The 21,314-nt window shown below is 49.8% G+C and overlaps 1 protein-coding gene across 1 annotated transcript in view; it reads left to right on the top strand.

The window, feature by feature from the left end:
• The window catches only part of LOC149349419 (protein Skeletor, isoforms B/C-like), a 113,428-nt gene that overhangs the window by 78,736 nt on the left and 13,378 nt on the right, over positions 1-21,314 (top strand). The window contains exons 9-18 of the mRNA XM_089578348.1: positions 1,719-1,791; positions 2,310-2,418; positions 7,562-7,730; positions 10,683-10,755; positions 12,218-12,398; positions 14,208-14,331; positions 14,948-15,090; positions 15,787-15,910; positions 17,590-17,709; positions 21,050-21,238. Coding sequence (XP_089434474.1) covers positions 1,719-1,791; positions 2,310-2,418; positions 7,562-7,730; positions 10,683-10,755; positions 12,218-12,398; positions 14,208-14,331; positions 14,948-15,090; positions 15,787-15,910; positions 17,590-17,709; positions 21,050-21,238 — 1,305 coding nt within the window. The remainder of the gene's footprint in view (positions 1-1,718; positions 1,792-2,309; positions 2,419-7,561; positions 7,731-10,682; positions 10,756-12,217; positions 12,399-14,207; positions 14,332-14,947; positions 15,091-15,786; positions 15,911-17,589; positions 17,710-21,049; positions 21,239-21,314) is intronic.

Below are 21,314 nucleotides of genomic sequence, written 5' to 3'. Positions count from 1 at the left end.
TCGCGCATCACTTGTGAAGAATGGGGGAGAAGCGAGCTGATGCATTCCGACGGGCAGCTAAATTTTTTTCTCACACTTTCCTTTTCTGGTTACTACTTGCTCAGCACTGCGTGTTCTTGTAGCCGCACTAGAGATGGAGGTTCCGTGGCAGGGTACGTGAACAACCACTGACGCGCACGAACGCTGCACTGCGTGAGCCCGTTGCGAAAACAAAAAGTGACTCCACTCCCTCGCTATGCGATGTACCCCGCGGTACGAGAGCGCATCAGTACTAATTCGTCGATCGCAAAGACCACACTGTCCGCGAGTCAAGCTAAACGAGCAAGAAAACGCTACAGAAGAGTGCGTCCTTCCTTTCCCTTGATGCGCAAATAGGCCAAATCGCTCCCTTCGCTTGTTGTGCGGTTTTTGCCGTCAAAACCGCCATTCTGGTGATGTCCACGTGTACACGGGACACTGATTCATCGATGACACAACTCAAACTGCCGGTGGATCACTCCTGAACACGGATAAACACTGAAGATGAGAGCGTTGACGCATGCCAAACGCAATGCGATCCAGCCGAAGTTAACCAGCCGAAGTTAACCAGCCGCCGTTGACTCCGCCGCAATAGTTGGCAGGCCCCATGTCACAAGGCGCAGTATTCTCTATACTCTTGCTCTGGTAGGCCGGAGAGCCGTAGTACGACGACGCCATAAAAATGACGTTGACGTGAAGAAATTTCGCGGCCGATTTGGATGTGGAAAGATTTAGGGAATTTCATTTGCAATTTTCTCAAGAACGCGGCCAACTTCCCGCTCAGAAAAAACGTGGTCAGCGTTTCTGAGGCATACTCACTTTCAAAGTTAGCTATTTCCCTTTAGTGTCCCTCGAACGATCGCAGCAATCGCGACCTCCGCGTGTCGGAAGTCTCGCCTGGGAAGATTATACCTCGCGGCAGGCACGGCACATTTTATTTCGTATTCATTTTCGGGACTCCCCTCCTCAGTTTTAAAGGGGCGGCTGTCATACAGGGTGTTGACATGAAGAGTAGGTGGACTTGGCTTCTCGGGCTGAAATGCGTCGGTTGGGCTCTTGTAAAAGCAGGCTGAGTGAGCGTCGGGTAGGACTGGGTAATCCCGCCTTCAGGTTGACTCAGCCCGGCCCACTCGGCAAAGTGAATACAGTCGCCTCAAGTTTAAGGTGCGCAGGAACGCTGGCTGCACTGACAAAAAAATTCGTTGCTTACCCTCAGGGTAGGACGTATGATTACAGCCAGCTGGTTCGTGTAATGATGACGCCACAGGCACCACTGGCACTGGCCCTGAACTAACAATAGCAAGCCGCGGCCAAGGGAAAGTGCACACTCTAACAGCATCCCGATCCAAAAGTACGCCGGAGGGTGGAGACAGGCTGCCATGCCCCCAAGTCGGCACATGTGCCTGCAGTTGCCTGTCCTTTTCCACCGGAATGGGGCATGGGACGACGGCGTCAACGCGAAAATACAGCCAGCGCTGTAAAAATAAAACGGAACCTACATTGACCCACTCTCTTTCCCGACGTTGAGGCCTCTGCGATCTTTTGCGTAAACGCAGTCAGGTTGAACTGTCCCGGCCCGGCTTCGAACCTGGCCTCGGGTTTGTGTAAACGAAGCTGTGTGCATGTGGTGCGGCGCTTTCTTGCTCTGAACAAGTGAGTGGAAAGAGAAACTCTGCATTAACATTTCTTTTTCATGCCAGATGCCTACTTCCTCGTCGGCACCACAGACGGGCCAGACGGGTCGGGCACAATGCTGAAAAATGAAGTCGGCAGGTGAGTACTGGCTTGCTGTTCATGCCGGACTGCAGATGATCCTATGAGATTCTTGGTATGAAACGTTAGGCAAGGTTAACGGATCAGCAATCACTGACTGCATGCCTGAAAGAAGTGCGTGTTATCTGAAAGATTCTCGAGGATTCATCGCAATACATTTCTAACTTCTACGCCTGTCATAGAACCTCAAAAAAAATGTAGGGCGTTGTCCTTGACGCTGTGACACGTTTTCTCTCAACCGAGAGCAGCTTGCTTATGGTAAAGCCCCTTGATAATAGCTTGCGACTGCTTTTCGCGCCACCGCGCGGCCGTTATATTAAATTTTCACATCCAAATGCTACCTATAGTCCGGATTTTTCTGCTTTCCTAAATTTTGGGGTTGGGCCAACTTAGGTATCACTTCGGAACTACGGAATTTCCCACCATCCGGCAGAGGGGTTTTGATGCGACGACAGCTTTTACGCTATCGCATTAAAATGCGTTTCATCGCCAAAATTGACCCCTTCTTTTTTTTTCAGCGATAAACCACTGCCGGCATATAGCAAGAAAACTATCGTGCTCAAATTGCCTGCTGGCACCAAAATCACAGACTTCAAGTGGTTCAGCGTGTACTGCAGGAAAGCCAAGGTGAGCGCTCACTTTTGAAGGGACAGAACATTGAATTTTAAGCTCCCAGTTTTTTTGGGAGCCCAAGAATGCTGGTAACGTGCAGATCGAGTTCCCGCGGCAAAAAAACGAGTCCAGATTCCTCTTCAGTGCACCTTTAAGCCATTATCCAAAGAGAAGCATTTAGTGACCGGTGTTCCTCTAACTAACGAGGCAGCAGACATTTCTAGTGATCATCTGTCGCTCTGAAATGCGCCTGGCTTTAATGCCTTTCAGGCGAATTTCATCAAACGTCCAGGTTCATTCATACACACGTTTTAACACCAGGCTTTTGAGAAAATTATGATAGAGGAAAGGCCACTTTCGAAGAGGGCTGCATGCAAATTACTTGACCAAAGGTTGGGTGAAAGATGTGCTTGGGAGTACTGTCGTATCTACTAAAGCTTGCAATCTTGACAGCCAATGGTCTTTACCAGTTGTCTGTCTTAAAACTAACGCACAGCTCTTCATTTCTGCTCCAGCTCCCATGAGCTGCTGCGAAAGCGTTTAAATGTTCTGTTTTCCCTTGTCCATATAGTCGAGTCGGTTAATTTCCTTATGAGGATATAAAAGGCATGCCTTTGGTACCATACCTTCCTGGTCATGAACAGCAGCTTGTCACAGGACATGTTTATTTTCATATTTGTGTGCCTATTCTTTTACATGGAGCGCATCAAGGTGTTTTGTGATGGCGCTTTCTTTGTGCACAGAGGTGGGAACGATTTTTTGTGTGCGTGGTAAGGGCAATGGTCTGTTTTTGCATCGTAGGCTGGATGCTTTCGGCTGAATGAACTTGCGTGGCGTTCCTTCATCTTGTGAAGCGAGGCAGTTGAAAAACACCGTGATAGCGTCGATAGGGCCGTTTGGTGGCCCGGACGCATTCGGATGGGAAGGAATCCATAAAAGTGTAGAGGCTGGCACCGGGAATGTATGCGCCATTGATCTGCTGGGAAAGACGGAAGCTTCGTGGAAAGATACGCAGGGAATGCTTGTGCCTGCAGGAAATGAAGCGGCGATGGCGAACGTCACTTTTCTGTGCTCTCCCCTTTCGCCGAGCAGCGCGGACGCAGGAAGTCAGTGCGGCCGCGTTAAGTGAAACGAATCTGGAGACTGCGCTGCAGGCGAAGCGTTGTGCGGCCCGGTGAAAGATTCCGTTTCCGGTCCACGCGACCGGGAAACGGCGCCCAGTGTAGTGAAGGCGGATGTTCGCGGGAGCGGAAAGAGCTGACGTCACTTCTTGAGCAGTGCGACCGGTCCGAAAATTCGATACGAGTTTAGTTACGAGCTTGAGAGGATCCGTGTGGGCTCGTAGAAGCGGCTTCAGTGCTGCAAGGCGGCAGCCGTCAGGGAGACAGAAAGATCGCTGGGCGACGAAGGGGGCGCAGCATTTTGCCGCCTTCGCAAAGACAGACGGTGTAGTTGGAGTAATGCAACTAATAAACGCGATCATTTGCAGGCACGCATTTTGTTTTGAGCATTTTCTACTGAGCGACGCTTTGTTCCACTCGTTCCGTTCCGTACTGCCGATAAGCAAAATAGTGAGGTTGCATAATGTACCGCAAAGCTTTGTACTTATGTATGTTCATGCTGAAAGCTGACGGCACACGGTTTTTTTTGAGACACGAGATGCGACCAGTTTTACCCTAAACGATCCCAGCCGCATGCGGGTCCTTCTACATTGTTGGAGATTGTTGTAGCTGCTTTTGGCGCTTCATCTCTACGCTTCTTAGCCAGCTTTAAAATGAGCGCGGCGGTGATTGTGTTCGACAAGAGCCGAGCACGCTTGTTGCTATCGCCGCCGGGGAAGTACAGCGCAGGGATGTGGCGCGGCCAAGAGACGGCGCTCCCATCACCAAAGCTTCTGAGTGGATAGAGAGTGTCTCGGGCGGCTGAGAAAGAGGGAGCCGCGCTGGCATCGCGAAAGTACACTATAGCGAAAGTTATTGCGCCGTTCGGGTTGTCGCTTCCTTCGCAGCAACTCTCCACGAGGGTGCCTGCATCTGGACAAAGCCAAAGGCGCTAGAAAGAGATGCGACATCCTTGACTCTACCACGAGCCACTTTTATCTTTTTCTCGTTTCAGCACTTGAAGCGCCAAACGTGAGCGCTTGTGGCATGAACAATCACACCGTACTGTAATAGCCCGCATTGCGTTTGACATTTGATACGGTTATCCTCAACACGGCAGAGTTTCTATTACCATAATATTTACGTTGAATTTACATATTCTTCAATATTATTCTTCAGGCTGACGCTCCGCTAAATGCATTTTCGCGGAAGTACTAGCTGTTGTTTATGACACTGTTCTGTTCTAGGCTAGTCCCTCGAAGGTATTTAAGGAGTGCTTCAGATGCCCGTGCTGAATCAATATTCAGCACTGTTTAGCAACATGAGAAATTATGTAGTCATTCTGTGACGAAGTCAGCGTCAAAGAGACAATTCGTACTCTTCTATAAACTAAGAAGTTACAAAGCCTGATGTGATTTTGAAGACATAATTCAATGTATATTGTAACGATTTAACTTGTGGCGAGTCAAAGCTCGCCATAAAAGGCATATTTTCTGCGACTCCCTCCTCATGTGGCTTTAGACCTCGGAATCGCGGTAGAGTCGAGCAGTCGCCTCGGCGGAACAAAGGCCTTCATCCTCCACTGAATAACGTACCCTATCACCCCTAGATACAAGATGGTATAACGGCGCTACGGCTGCCACACTAGAGCTGGCACACTGGCGTATACGCTACGAAGATCGACGTTTTTTTTATTATTATTATTATTTAGCGCCACTTCAGAAGTACGGGTATTTCAGAGGAAAAAAATGAACGTCTCCGATGCAAATAGCTGTTTGCGGAAGCCCACTGTGCGATTCAGAAATTAAACCGGCTACAATGGGCGATTCCGTACGCCAGCAATTTCTAATAGAACACACAGAGCAGTGCCATCAAATTATCAAATGGAAATGATAACACTCTAAATGACAAACAATGATCAGCGAATTAAGCACACTGCGGTCATCTGGTATGGGGCCAAGCAAAACGGGCCTGCAGCTGCCATCATCATAGCCAGATGATGGCGAGGCACTCTTTCTCGGTCGGCGAATTAGTTAGCATCGGTCTTCTACGATTGCTCTAGTCCGTCGCTATTCTGAATGAGCGCTGTGTCGGTGTGAATCTCGCGCGTTCATCAAAGTTGGCCGCTGAATGCTTCCGCTTGAGGCGCTTCCCATTTAAATGACACGTCTGTCGAGGTGGATCAACCTTGCGTCTTCCTTTCTCAGTTGTTGGTTTGGTTTATTGGGGTTTAATGTCCCAAAACGACTGAGGCTATGAGAGGCGCCGTAGTGAAGGGCTCCGGAAATTTAGACCACCTGGGGTTCTTTAACGTGCACTGACATCGCACAGCACACGGGCCTCTAGAATTTCGCCTTCAAGAAATTCAGCCGCCGCGGCCGGGATCGAACCCGCGTCTTTCGGGTCAGCAGCCGAGCGCCTTAACCACTGAGCCACCGCGGCGGGGTCTTTCTCAGTTGTGCCACTTCGACGACTTGCTCGGCTGCGGATGAAGGACCGACAGCGCACCGACGCTAAACAGGCCTGTATGGGTGTGGACGCACATTCGCCGCCACGCCCCTGCTCCGGCCAAGATTCTTGGTCGAAGCGGAGAATTTGACTATGGGGTCGTCGCCGCAGCTTGTCAGCGGCGCCGTTCACGCCCAGAAGTATAGTGCATGATGTGCGCCTGAAGCCTTGTGCCTGCTTGAGGCGGGAGTAATGCCGCGAAGCTTTGCATACTTTGTCTTTTTTTCGTGCTGAAAGCCTCCCGCACGCGGCTTTATCATTTTTGTTTGTGACCTGAGATGCGACCAGTTTTATCTCGAATGATCTCAACCGCACACGACTGCTGCCACGTTCTTTGAGATTGTTGTAGCTGCTTTTGGCGTTTTATCTCGAAGGTTCTTAGCCACCTTTAAATTGAGAGCGGCGGCGGTTCTATTCTTCGGAGACCGCCCAGCATGCTTGTTTCTATCGTTGCCCCCGAGTCACTGAGCTGTTTGTGGGCGCAGCTCAGCCCAATAAATACTTTCTTGTGGAAGCGCTCTTCGCTGTCTTGGTGACTGCCGCCAGCGACCCGCAATGGGAGAATGCGAAAGCCTCATCCACACTCGCCGCGTGAAAACACACTGGAAAGAAGCACGCGCACTCAAGGGCGGCGAGGCAACGACTGAGGAAACGGCGCGTACGAGCGTTCTAGAAGGTTCTTTTTTTATCCGGCCACCGCTCCTCCAAGACGTCAGTGATCCATTTCGACGAGGTGACATGACGTCAAGATGACAACGACGTTGGCGCTCAGGCACCACGGACCCACCCACCGACGCGTCGCGCTCTCTCCTATGATGTTACGGTGGCCCCACCCAATGTCACGACATGACGTCACGGCGCGACGTCATACGTCGCCATGGCAACCACTTTGGCTCGACGTCACTGCTCTCAAGTACTGCATCATCTTTTTTTCGATACATTTTCATTTTTCTTAGTTAACGTACTTGCACGGGGTTGCAATTCTTTTTTTCGCGCAAATTTGACGTCTACTACTGTTTTAACGTGCTCATACTATATCGACTTCCGATACTATTCTGGCCTCTAAGTGATATTTCTGGCTCTAGTTAGTTAACTAATCTCTTCCCATCGACCAAATTTTGCTTAACTCTCACACGAACAGACAAATCGCTGCCCACACGTTTTGCGGACACGAAATCGCAGCTCCTGGAACAGCCTGGCAGACGACGGCCACCGTGGCTCGGTCTTTGTGCGCATGTGGCAACATTCGGGGAGTTTGCGGATTCGTTCCGTCATAGGGCGCTGATCAAGCGAACGGTCGATGCTCGCGTGATACCGTTAAAAAATTGGAAGGGTGTACGTGGGCACCGTTGATTCAGTCGCCGCCCTAGTGTCTTCGAAAACTCATGGCGCAAAAGACGAGGGCCTGTGCGCCGGGGTAACTCGCTAGAAATCCAGCAATATCGCCGAAGGAAGCTTCTGGCCAAAGGCCGTAGACGCTGCGCAGCCCGTGGCGCTGCGTGTATTTTGAAAGCGGGACTGTAGCGTGGCTGTACCTCTGGTGTTCGCAGACGAGCTTTGCGCACGTGGACATTCCCGCCGGGGGCCTGGACTACCCCAAACCAGTGACCGTGGCCAGCAACATCAGCGGCGCGCACAACACGCGGGCGGAGGCCGTCATTGTGGAGGACAAGAAGACGCTGCTGCTCAAGAACTTCCACTACGACGGCTCGGCGCCAGGTCGGTCAATATGCTTGCGTACCCATTCAAACGGCACCGTATACGCCACGTGCTGTGCGAGCGCCGGTACTTTTTAAACGCTCCGAAGCTAGGCTGGTTTATCTTCTTTGTGTAGCGTGTGCACCCGCAGGGAAATTCGGTGCGAGAAGCCATGTGAGTTAGACGAGGTGTCTTGAATAAACAGCGCGAACGAAGACGAGCACAAAAGACAAGAAAACGGACGACACAGCGCTAACAACTGAGGGTTTATTGCTGATCACACAAGTATACATACCTTTCCCTCTCTGCCAACATCTATGTATTTATACTTGTGTGATCAGCAATAAACCCTCAGTTGTTAGTCAGCGCTGTGTCGTCCGTTTTCTTGTCTTTTGTGCTCGTCTTCGTTCGCGCTGCTGTTATTCAAGATGCTTAACCAACTAGCCCGCCAAAACGTGTTAACGTGGTAGACGAGGTGGCCAATGTAAACCTTCATCGACCTCCCTCACAGAAAAGCGATGCATTCCAAAGTCACGATATCACCGACAAATGGGAGGTTGGATTTGTGATCACGAAGCATAGAACAAGTTTGGCGGGACATTGTCACGGTGTCACGGTCGGTATATTGAAAATCTTAGCTCCAGAGTTCACTCAGGACCTCCTCGATCTGGTCAATGCTTCATTGCTAGCTGCATGGCTGCCGCACTCCTGGAAGGTGGCGAAAATAGTATTACTCTTAAAAGATTCAAAGAAAGGATTTCATCTTGATAACATTCGGCCGATAGCTCTAACATCCAATTTTTAAAGCTCGTGGAAAGAATTGTGCACAGGCGCCTATCAAAGCATGTTTCAGAAATCAACGCATTGTGTCCAGCCCAGAGTGGCTTTCGCCGCGGATGCTCAATATGGTCTGCCCATGCCGATTTAGAGAGCAGAATTCGCCTTGCTATGCGAAGCAACGAAGTATCAGCGTTAGTGACCCTTGACATTGCTAAAGCATACGACAGTGTTGAACATTCCATCCTTCTCACGAAATTGTCATTACTGCATCCGCCGTACTACATTTATGCGTGGATCCGTGAATTTTAGCCGTACGGCAGTTCTTTTGCACTGACGGCTCCTTCACTTCAGACACCTATGCCCAGACCAGAGGTGTGCCACAAGGTTCTGTGCTTTCGCCACTTCTTTTTTATGCAGACGACATAGCCTTCTTTGCCTCTGCAAAAGACATTCATGTCCTGCATCGTTGTCTTCAGGCTTACCTCAATGCACTCGAGGTTTGGCTTAATAGCATTAATCTGGTATTAAATTTGCATAAAAGCAGTGTGTTAGTTTTTCAATCCAACATGCCTTTACATATATCGTTACACTATCGCTCGGATAACATACCACAGGTGGAATCTTTGCAGTATCTAGGCGTAATTTATGATGCTATGTCAGACCCATTTTTGGAATTTGGCTGCATACTCTTTTCTGGTTCCCCTAAATACAAGCTTTGTCCGTTACTGCTGTTAGAAAGGCGCGCACTGCACCTCTGCCTTGGTCTTCCTCATTTAGTTTCCACCGCAGTTCTGTACCTGGAGGCTCGTATTCCTGACCTTAACTCCCGTTTTCAGCTATTAACTGTCAGGACTTTCTTGCGGGCATTTGAGTCTGCTCCTGGTGTGGCTACACCCATTTTTGTTTCCCACCCGGCTCTCTTTCTTAGTCACCATTGGCCAAGGTTCCGCCTCCCTCAAGTAGTTTTTGCTCAAAATCTTTTATCGATCATTGACGTAGATCTCAGTTTTGTGCGTAGAGTAGGTTCTCTGCAACGTCCCCTGTGGACACTGCGTTTGATTATATTTTCCCACCTAATGCAAAGCATCTCCTTCCAGGGCACTAATAAGTCTCCTCTCAGAACACCTTGGCACTTCCCTTACCTTACCACACTGTGATTGCTACGGATGCGTCCGGGGCTGGTTAGAATGCAGCGGTTGGCATTTTTTCAGAGGCTCTCTCTTGGAGCTGTTCGGTTCGAGTCCCGGATTGCACTCCCATATTTCTAGCGGAATTTATGGCTCTTGGGCTGGCTGCTTTAAAGATTCTCCCCAATGTCTCCCAGGTGATATTCCTCTCAGATTGCCCCTCTGTTTTGTTGGCGCTAGAATCCAAACGGGACGATCTTTTGAGCCGTCATCCTTTTCGGAATGTCTCGCTTTCAGCGCTTTCAGTATATTACCACCCTGTGCAACAATCCCTTGCTCTCTACCGTTGACTGCCAACATCTCATGTACCCATGGAAGGTTCGTGCATGTAAATCCCGGCAGTGTGAGGTAGCAATGTTATGCGGTGCAGAATCCCCAGCTTAAATCTTTGCATATGCGGGTTCAGTCCCTCAAACCTTTGCGCGACTTGTGGAGACGTGGAAACATTGGAGCATTTCCTACTCTATTGCCGGAGGTTTGCACATCAGAGAAGGACGTATCTAGAAATTCCAATCACTCGAATAGAACTCACTTTGTCGGTTCCGCTTCTTCTCTCCTTCGGTGCTAGCGCCAGAGGTTTCGCATTGCATCAAGTTAGCGATTTCCTCCACAATTACATAATTGCTACCGGCAGGTTCCTTTGCTAATGGTATCCAAAATTTCCGTATTGCAAAATCTCTGAGCAATTTTTTTCTTGTATCCAATTGCCTAATCTTTTCGCCCGTTAATTTTTTGCAATTATTTATATTTTTATTTATTTTATTTTTATTTTAATCTAGATTCCATCTTTAATTCCTGTGAATTTTTACCCGAAGTTACATCATTAGCTTGGCAATCAAATTTAAACCATTAACTTGGCCCCAGTTTACCCTCTTCTTTTGGCTCTCCTCACTGAACCCTGGCCTATCCCCCGTCGTGGGTATGTGCCGTGCCACTAAGGCAACAACAACAACAGCTGGCTATCACTGGCTGGGAACCAAACGTAGTTGCTCTGTCTTCTGTCCAGATGCGTTCTTCCTCGCTGGAAAGGGGGACAGGCCGAGACCTGATGGCACCAAGATCCCGGACGAGAGTGGAAAGTGAGTATACTTTCTTCGCTGGGCTGCCCGCAACACGATTTCATACAAGGACGTGTAGACGACCCGGAAGAGTGCGTGAAAAACAAGCGGAACGAAAGACTCGTGGTGTGAGCATGCACAATGTGAGTTCGCCGATCTTGCTTATTCGAAGGCGTGCTCTAGAATGCTGCCTCGGCATACTGCGAGCACCGACCCTGACAGTAAGCGCCTGTTTTCCCTCGCGCTAAAAAGCACCGCTCTGCGGTTGTACTATATTTACTCTTTTAAACATGAAATTCACGTGCTTTATACAGGTTGTTTCTGCTAAAATTGATGCAGATTTTTAAAAAATCAAGCCGCTCTGCTGAACTGAAATCAAATGAATGTTGTTAACAGATATTTTAAGTACAGGCTAGCATTTTTTTCCTCCGGCTGCTTGAATTATTGCTCGACAATAATTAAACAACTTTTTAAAATAGCTTTAAACGCTGGGATGTGAAACTGTCGCGCAGCCCAACCGCGATGCTTCCAACCAGGTAGCCATAGGGCTGCACTTTTCATTCAGCAAAAATGAAAGCCGGCGAAATTTTAAAAAACGGCGCTCTCTTGTGGCGCGCCGTCAGGAGCCGTTGGCGCTTATCTCGCAACCAACAGCACAGCGAAGGGCAGCCAAGGTGGTTTCGGACGGCGCGAATGCTTTTTACCAGGTCGCGAGTGAGAGCGCTGTAATCGCGGCGCGTTCGGGCGCACGGAGCGCGCTGACACGTGGTATATTTTTTTTAATTTCGCGGGCTTTCTTTTTTGCCGAATAAATATGGCTACGTCCGACCACCTCGTCCAAAGCACCTTAGTGGGGCCATTTTCATGGCGCTCGGAAAAGATTCCTGTTCACAATTGAGGGTTTAAAAAGGTATTTGCTTATTGTCCACTCATTATTAACTTCATTTCAATTTGGAAGAACGCTTTGGGTTGTTTTCAGTCCTGACCCATTTTAACTGGGACAACCTTTAGACCATATACTTTATTAACGCGAGTTAGGTGTTTCTGGGGCAACAAAGAAACATTCACTCAAGCAGAACTTTTTGCTGGTCTAGTTGATGCTTGATACGGCACGACTGGGCGCCAGCACAAATGTACGCAAGAAAGTGACACACCAGTTGACAGTAAGCGCCTGTCCGTGTCACTTTCTTGTGTTCGTCTGTGTTGGCGGTTAGTCGTTGCGTAAAGAAAAAGGCCACCGCTTAAACGTAACTCGGTGGCGCAAGACGCGCAAAAAGATCGATTCTGCATGGCGGCGTCACTCCAGTTTTTCTTCGCATACAAGGAGGAACCGCTTGGATGTCTCTGCGGTTATTTTGTGGCTCTTTTGTTCGCGGGACTGCCAAATTCAAGCGCTGTTTTCGCACAGAAGAACTGACCTTGATTACACGGCAGCTATTTCGAAACGGTCGAGATTCCGCGCTGCATCACTCGTTCCTTCCAGAGCGCGGAAGCTGCGAGGCTACGTCAACGCGGACGTGCGCCTCACCCTGCCCGGGGAGCTCACGGTGGACGACATCGACTGGTTCGCCGTCTACTGCATCACCTACACGGAGACATTCATCCAGGCGAGGTTTCCCAAAAACCTCAACGTCCCTCCCAACCTGGAGTTGCTGGCAAAGGAGGTAAGCAATGGCCTTTGGCTCTGCCGATTTAGCTGCGTGCAAGCTGGTAAAAAGAAGAACGGAAGCCTACGGACGAGCGCTGACTCATAACCGAGGCTTTATTCGCAATCATACAGAGTAATGAGGCTCAAAACATTTCCAAGAAACGCGAGCTATTTACCGCATTTTGGCTACTTCCATGAGTTCCCGCACTGGATGGGTTGCTTCGCTTGCAAGCTTTTCGAAAGCGCGTGTATTTTGGCGCGATGTAGGCAAAATTTGTTGGGCCACAGTGCCGAGGGGAACTACGTTTTCGGAATTCCAAAAACTGATATGGATATTACTTACGGTGGCCTACACGCCTCTCAGTAATCAAAGGGCCTAAGAGTAATAGTTAAAGCATGAACTATTTAGTTTTAGTTAACCAGCTTGCTAGTTAGCACGTCTTAGCTGTATTCTGATGCACTACATCGCTAACATTGCTTCTTAGGTGAAAGACCCGACATAGAATGAAGCTGGGTGGCGTACTGTGCTCACTTTTCCCGCTTTGTCGCTGAGCTCGGGAGCAGCTCCCGACAACGACTGCGTTTCGCGAGCCTTCACCGGTGACAGTTTAGTCTCTGTCGATTGCAACAGAAAATAGCCCTACGACAGTGCAATTAGTACTGAAAACATCACTGAAACAGCGGGCTTTCTGTCTCCTGTCTGCACTCGAGACCAAGTACATTTCATTTTTTTTTTCTTGATTTGTTTCTTTTTCCTCAGAAAGAGGCAGCCGAAGCTAAAGGTTGAGTAACCTGACGAGACCTTGGCACCCTAATTCAACTGAAAGAGCAGTGCAATGGCATAGCACAAAAAAAAAACACATATATCTCAAAACAGTTTGAAACATACATAGCATATAATATAATGTATAGGCCACACCCGTGTATGGGTCGCACCCCCTGTTTTCGACTAGATAATTAAGAAAAAATACGGTTATCCGTTTTCTTTTAATTCGTGTATGTGCTGCACTTTCAAAATTCACACCAGAATTTAGAAAAAAAAAAGCGCGGCTATTACACGAGTTCGTTCGGTATGTTACGCTGACTGTTACACACTGCAGAGGTACAGACACGCACAAACTATACAGCGAAAGTCAAATTAACAATATAATTGAAGTTTTATATTCACACATCATCAATGGGCACACAAGTAGTTTGGTTTGGTTTATTGGGGTTTAACGTCCCGAAGCAACTTAGGCTATGAGGGACGCCGTAGTTAAGGGCTGCAGAAATTTCGACCACCTGGGGTTCTTCACCGTGCACTGATATCGCACAGCACACGGATCTCTAGAATTTCGCCTTCATCAAAATTCGGCCGCGTGGCCGGGATCGAACCCGCGTCCTTCGTGTCAGCAGCCGAGCGCTGTAACCACTGAGCCACCGCGGCGGGGTACACAAGTAGTATTAAATTGCAAGACGGGCGATCGCTGTCCAACCCTCACTCGCAAACAGATTTAACCGACGCGTTAAGGCTGACATGAAAGTAAAAAAAAAATCCGCAGAAAACTTCAAATTTTAGAGTGAAGGAATTCCTACATACTTAAAATGTGGGCTTCAAATACAATTTCCTCCTTTCCTATTGTTAGGACAGTGCGGCGTAGTTAGTAGAGGCTTAGCTTATTCCTGCACCATGCCAGTGCGCAGCTTCCTCGAGGAAGTCGCGGCGGCTGACGCTGAAGTGTCTTTCTCGGACCAGCGCACGCTGTGTCCATCTGCGGTGCGCGGCGCCCGCACACGGGTCCCGGAACGAATCGAAGAGCCACGCTCCTGGCCTTTCTTTCCGCAGACGCAGCAAAGCCCAGCTGTTACGCCGCAGTTCGACAACTGCGAGACCATCATCTCCAATCGAATACAAGTGGGCTGGCACCTGGAGACAGACACCATCACCTTTCACGTGCGAGCCCAAGCGAGTGAGTCGGCGCTCCTTTGGATGTGTACGCCCCGGCAATAGCATCGCCGGTCGGGTTAGCCTTTTCGCCTTGCTGCATAGTTTTTGCACTAACGTGGAAGTGCTGTCAACGCAGTGCTGAGTAGGCCCATCAAATCAGTGTCTCGTTGGGTGCGAGCGAATAAAGGCCGATTCACACGACGGTCCGTTCGCCCGCGGCCTGCGCACTACGTGTTCATGCGTTGAGGGGCGCGCTCTCGGCGAAGATGCGTGCGCTAGCTCTGGCAATTGGGCTAGCAAGACGGCCCAGGACTTCTTCAGGACTTCCGCTGGACTTCCTCAGTCGCATAGTCATGGGTGGGGAGGAAAAACCAGTTCGATCTGGCAACTGTGGTACAGTCAGCGCGTCGTCTGCTCTTTTTGCCCGTCACATCCGCTTGACATCTTGAGATCGCAGGCTACTTTTTAGTGGCGTATGAACACGTGATGCGCGGGCCGCGGGCGAACGGACCGTCGAGTGAATCGGCCTTAAACGGCAAAATCTCAGGTAATATCCGTCAGCTGGTGCAGCATAACAGCAACTGAGGCTAGCCGAGACGCCCATCTTCCATAGGCTGCAGCTAAACAGTTTCGTGCAGGACCGGGCATGTGGACGGCGTTCGGCGTCAGCGGCGAAAAGGACAAGAGCGTCATGGTGGGGGCCGACGTCGCCGTGATCTTCGTCCGCGGACCGAACAACCAAGTCTCGGTCGTCGACTACTACCTCTCGTCCAAGGCGCAGGTAGGTGCTGGCTGTCGTGAGCTCGTGTCATGAGCCCTTTGAGCTCGACCCGTTCTCTTTACTAGATATAACAATAGTTGGTGACCCTGGCCGTCAGGCACTATAATCGAACAGCCTGTTGTGTGGCAAACCACGGGTGGCGCAGGACTTCGGAAGCTGCGCATATTAGCGTCTGCATGAAGCCGCATATCCGGTTCCGACAGTTGCCTGATGCAGGGCTACCATGGGCTATTTCGGCCTCTTTGATTATGAGCCTGCTTTATTTGGGGGTTAATTATACTTTATTCGCCTTGGCACAACAGCAGCGCCTTTGACTAGAATTTCGCATAGGCAGCGGTTCTCGTCAGGGAACGAGTAATGGGCGAAAGAACCGCACTCGGGAAATTGAAGGGTGGCTCGGAAATGTGATTACTTTCTAGCCGCATGCATCTGCACTGGCCCGGATGTTGCTACGCTGCAATGTTCTCCACACAGAACGGCATAATGGTTGTTGGAGTAACAATGGAACCTGACGTGACCAGGAGGACAAGATTTCCTTCCGTAACCCAATCTTACGAAATGTCGGCATTTGCACAAGCGGCGCCCTGCGGTTATGTCGAAGCTCGAATTAGCGCTCTTTGTTGTCTCTACTGTGCTGCGTTCACTGCAAAATGCAACACCAAATCGCCGAGCAGTCAGTGAACTCGTGCGTTTCAGTGTTCGAGCAACGGTGGAGTGTGTCCGGACACGAAAGTTGGCGGCACCGAGGACCTGAAACTGGTATCATCCAGCTACGCCGACGGCATCGTCGACGTCGTGTACTCCCGCAAGCTCGCCACCGGTACGCTTTGTTTTTGTATCCAACACTGAAGCGTTCGATTTAGACACCGGCAAATTAACCTCCTACCAGGCACTCCTACTGCTGTGGCAAATTTCGGTTTTTCCTGGTTAGGAGATCTAGAACTTGGTCTTTCGGTTAGGTTTTTCATTTTTACTTTTACTTGCGTTTCCATTCCTTGCCCCACCGCGATACGGTTGAGGTATTTGATATAGTTAACGGAAAATTAGAACGAATATGTGTGTACTAGGTACTGTGCGTAGGACTGTCGATAAGCACTATTTACTGGGGGAATAAAGAATAGTACACGGGACAAACTCGGCCGTCAAGTCGACTGTCTTCCTGAGTGCCATACTGTCATTAGACAGTTTTAGTTTTACGTACGTACAACCTTCGCATACGTAAACGTGAGCAGTCTACATAGCGTACGCTTGTGTAGATCTGCCGTAGAACCTAAAAAATGCGCTAGCATGTTATGCCGCGCCATCTAGTACAGATAAACAAAAATAATTTTGTTTAGTCGAGCTGCTGGGAGCCGAGCCAGGCCAAGCCACAGTGCGGCTGTAGCAGGTCCGTCGGTCGCGCACAGTGCGGGCGGTATATACTTCCCCCTTTCTTCTGACAAGTGTTGAGCGATTTCAGTCCACCGCACTGTGTGTTGCATGCTATGTTCAAAGGGATTGCATTCCCTCACGTCCCGCAGCATATCTAAATCATCGCTTTTCGAGAAGCGAAGGCGCGCTGGTGTCCCACTCATGTTGACAACGTGTGTGTATGGAGCCAAAGCGTGCACCGTTTTGCTTTTCCCGCTGACTGTGCCGAGGGTCTCGCGATATCCCGCGAGGTTTTGAGCCTCGCGTGGTCTCGCGAGACCCTCGGCGCATTCGGTCTCTGTTGCTATGACGACCACAAACGCTTATCCGTCAGGCTTAGGAGCTGCGGAAACGGATTTCTATCTGGAAAACAAAAGCTAGTTCGCTCCTAAAACTTCTTGCGAGAGCAATAATGGGCCAACTGAAGGCAAATACAACAGTTTACAGCACGTTACTACGTTGAGTTATTAGCGACGAAGCTGTACTCACTCTCGAGCGGGCGGGCAGGGCGCCGCCATCTTGCCAACGCCACGTACCCAAGCAACGCGAAGACCGCAGCGCGAAGATCCGAATCTCACGTACGTCCGTGAGACCGACGCAGACACGTGAAGTGTCTGCGTACAGAGAAATTCGCTGCGAATAATGGAATCAAGGATATATTTTATTCCTTACAAATTTAATTCATTCAAAATACTCAATGTACGGCTAAACCGCTAGAGGCACGTCAAAGGCCTCATTTAGAAAGTTGTAACAGATTGAATAACAAAAGGAAAAAGGCCTTCTTCCCGGCGGTTGTCCGGGACAACTGCAGTACACTTGGGGTTCGGCAGCTGCAGCCCAAAGAGGCGCGATCGAACCCATTTCGATGGAAGGATAAGACGCCCGCATGCATTGCATGTCAGCGCGCGTTAAAAAGGACGCAGTGAATGAACGATCAAAGCCGGTCACAACCTGCGATCTGTGCTTCATGAAACTAGTGTGCTGCTAAATTTGCCTTGGCTCTCCCGTGCGAGGAAAAACAATGCCGCTCGCAGTGAGAGGTTTCTGTTGGCACGAATCGTCGCATGCTGAGCAGTTGCTTTTGCGCAGCGGACAGCAACGACAAGACGATCGCTACAACGGGCCGAGTGGCGGTGGTTGCCGCCCAGGGTCCGACCAACAAGGACAGGCCAGACACTGTGCTCTACCACACCATGGTGGTCACAAGGGGTGAGTTTCATAGCGCGGGGGCATACATACACAATTGTATACATACTATAATGCGAACAGCGGAGCGCGTGGTCCATTTTACGCCGTCTGTCTGTCGCCATCAGAGATAGGCGCGCTCTTCCAGTCTGCGATAGTTTTGCTTCTGTTTTCTGTAAAGTTCGTTTTCTCGCTTTGGCACTGGAGCACCACATTTCTGGTGGCAGTACGGCGATAAAGTTTTGCTCACTGTCAGAAGGTAGTGATTCAACAACGGGTGGACACCGACCACCACCAGATTGGTCTTTTTCACTGTTGGCGTCGCAACCAGACGCTGATAAACGATTAACGATAAAAGCAGAATCAAAGCGCTGCAGGCCAGGGAGCTATGAGCGCTCGCTTCACCAACGCGGGCTACAGCCGCTGCCGCCAGCTAAGCCTCGCTGCGCAAGTTGAGATCGGTGGAAATACGAATGTGGCGCTCCAGCGGCAAAGCGGTAAAACGAACGTCAAAGAAAACAGAAGCAAAGCTATCGCAAACAGGGTGAGCGCGCCTGTATATCCCTGATGAGGACAGACGGCGTAAAATGGACCTTTGCCACGCGCTCCGCTGTCCGCATGCATTTGATTTGTTGCCGATAGTACAGTACTGCCATATATGAAGAAAGCCAACAGTCATCGAAACCAAGGAGCATAGAGGAATGTTCCGGCCTTTTTTATTTGTACTGTTGATCAATGTGACATTGGAAGTGTAATTATTTTGTCGCTGATATATGATTGATTAGAATTCATAAGAAAAAAAAACAACCGTATGCCGCCAGTGGTATCCGAGCCCATGACCTCCGAATTTCGCGTCCGGTGCTCTGCCAATTGAGCTACGGCGACTTTTTTTTTCTTTATTGAACTCAGCTACGGTGACGGCTGTTCAATCATATTTTCAGGGGTATTTACCTTGCGTGTAAAGGCCCATTCACACTTGCGAGTCGTAGAGGTCGCGCCTCCATTTTGGTCGAAAACCGACAGTAGCAAACAGTCGCATTGGTCGAAAAGCGACAGTCGCAGACCAGTCGCTCGCTGCTCGATTTTCCAGCTTTGGGACGGTGAGTGCTAACCGTTGAACCAATCAGCGAGCGAGCCGGGCTTTTGGCAACGACACCGCTCGCGGGCGCGCGCTCCCTTGCTGCCCTAGTCGTCGCTAAGCCTAGCCGGTTTCACATCGATGCCGCAGCTGAAGGCGCTTCGGATCCTTGCCAACGCTAGTAATTAAGATGCTGCTTTCGTCACCGCTTTATTGTGAACCTCGTCTCATAATAATATCAAGACATGCTCGACTTCCGCGACGCCTTCAGCAGCGGGGCTAGCAAACAACAGTCGAGCCGCATTGGACAGCAGCAGCAAAGCGGATATGGGAAGAAATTTGTTTGTGTCGCAGTTATCACTTCTGCCAGCAACTCGGTAATTCATTCTTTACATTCCTCTACCCAAGACTTGGTATGAACGCGAGCAAGCAATATTGGCGCATTTTTCTGAGGCCGGCGGATGGCATACAGGCTGGCAGGCCGGCTGGCAGGCCGGCTCAGCAGAGAAGCGCGCCCCTCTCATCAGGACGCTTGTACGACCGCGATGCACATCAAAACCGCGACGACATTCTCCTCTTCGCTCAGGTCGTCGTAGTATATTGCGAATAGCAGCTTAGAGGACCGAGAGTGAGTGCAGGAAGCTCGGCCAAAGCAGACGACTCTCGAAAGCGCGCGAACAATGTCATTCCCGAGAGTTTTTGCTTCAAACAATCTAACGAGAAGGCGATCTGCTGGTCGCGCTTGCAAGTGTGAACAACGGTATTGTCGAGCTGGTGCCTGGTCGCAAGCGACTGCTGGTAGCATGCCCTATGCTACTCGCAAGTGTGAATGGGCCCTAACCGAACTCTGTTCACCAGCGACACTCTCGTCCCTAGCTGCGGACGTAATACGTCCAGTATTACCGCGGGTGTGGTGTACAACCTGGTCGAACGGTGACAGCAGAAGCTGTGGGAGGACCCTCTAATGCTACTTACAGTACCAAGACTGCCAGAACCGAGGCTCTCTATTGAGCAGGCAGGGGAATAAGGGGCTCGTTCTAATGTACACTCACAGTCAAAAATAAATGGAAGGCGACTTTGTAAAAAAAATTAAATTTTTTGAAATCTAAATCATAATGGTCCATGTTTGTTGGTGCACAGTGCAGTTCGCAAAATCACAAATGGGCTGCACACATGTATTCAACGATGCATGAATTGTGGGGGCAATGATTAAATTTTTTCGTTAATATTGCCTTCCATTTACTTTTGACGGCACCTGTACATACGAAGAAGCGTTTTCTGGCGGGATAGTTGGTGCGCTTGTGTTGTGTGTGGAAGCAAACAGCCACTGAAACCAAGGAGCATAAGGGAGTGTTTCAGTCCTAAATTTAAAAAAAAGGCCGAAACATTCCCATGCTCCTTGGTGTCATTGACTGTTGGTTTCTTGCGTATACGCACGTCCTAACGAACTCATCATTTCCCTACCCTTGCCAGCTCTGTACTGTACTCAGCAAACCAGGAAAGGAACAGCCACAAATTAGCAAACAAGGAAAAAATGATCACACAGATTTAATAAGCCACGAAGAGAACATAAACCGGCGCGAACAGATGTAAAACTGGCGCACCCTTGAAGCATTGTCAACCACACAGCTGCTGCTGTCTGCGTCATGCTCAAGTTGGAGGAGTCATCTTTCATAGTAAAATAATTCTTCCAAAGCTGAACATCAAATTCTTGCAAAAAATTGGCTTTATTGAGTGATTACGGCGATGTCATGTTTGTTCTGGACTGTGGGCTTCCATATAATGCGGACGGGCTTGGGCTTGTTTCGTTATGCGACAATTTATTAGAAACAATAATGCGAGGCATTCTCCTGCTGCTGTCTTGAGATGGGAGGTTGTTCGCAGCCACAAGGTTCAAGTCTTTCACATATATTTACCGAAAGCAAACTTGCTGATCAACTAAATGAAGTGCGTTTCTCTTAGCTGCCTGCTTATGCTTCGCCTAAGGAGAAAGAAGTAAATTACGGGCTGCTTTCTTCATTCCTCGGAGTAAAATAAATGTATTATTGCCAATTCTCTAAATGGAGGTTCCCGCGGCAGTCATGTTGAACGAGTTCTGGCGGAAGCTGCCGCACGTGAGACGTCCGTCCTCCTCATTCTTGGTCAAGGGGAAGCTCTTCAGTGGCTGTGCGGCTATCGACGTGTCAGAATTTGCCCTTTTCCGCAAAAGAGAATTTCGCTGGGGATTTACGGGTTCGAGTGGTGTGTCGGCCAGCACGAACGGCTCTTGGATGCCCGCCTGCGCAGATGACGTGCTGCTGCAGTTCAACCGGAACGCGGAACGCAGCTGCCCGCCGATGGCTCCCGTCCTGCCGCCGCCCGCGGGGGGTCGGACTGGGTTTGGCGGCCGCGACATTTGGAAGAGCTTCAACATCACCACCTTCCGTGCCCAGATTGGCCCCACTGGCGGCAGTCGGGGCTATGAGAGAGTCACCGGTAAGTGCGACAGTACTTTGCTCCCGAACCGCCAACGTAGGATACAGGAGAAGCCCTTCTACTGTGGACTCGTGGG

The sequence above is a fragment of the Amblyomma mixtum genome, chromosome 3 (assembly GCF_055824585.1).
Source record: "Amblyomma mixtum isolate Tamu chromosome 3, ASM5582458v1, whole genome shotgun sequence".
NCBI classification, from domain to species: domain Eukaryota; kingdom Metazoa; phylum Arthropoda; class Arachnida; order Ixodida; family Ixodidae; genus Amblyomma; species Amblyomma mixtum.
This window is presented reverse-complemented; position numbering and strand designations above follow the sequence as displayed.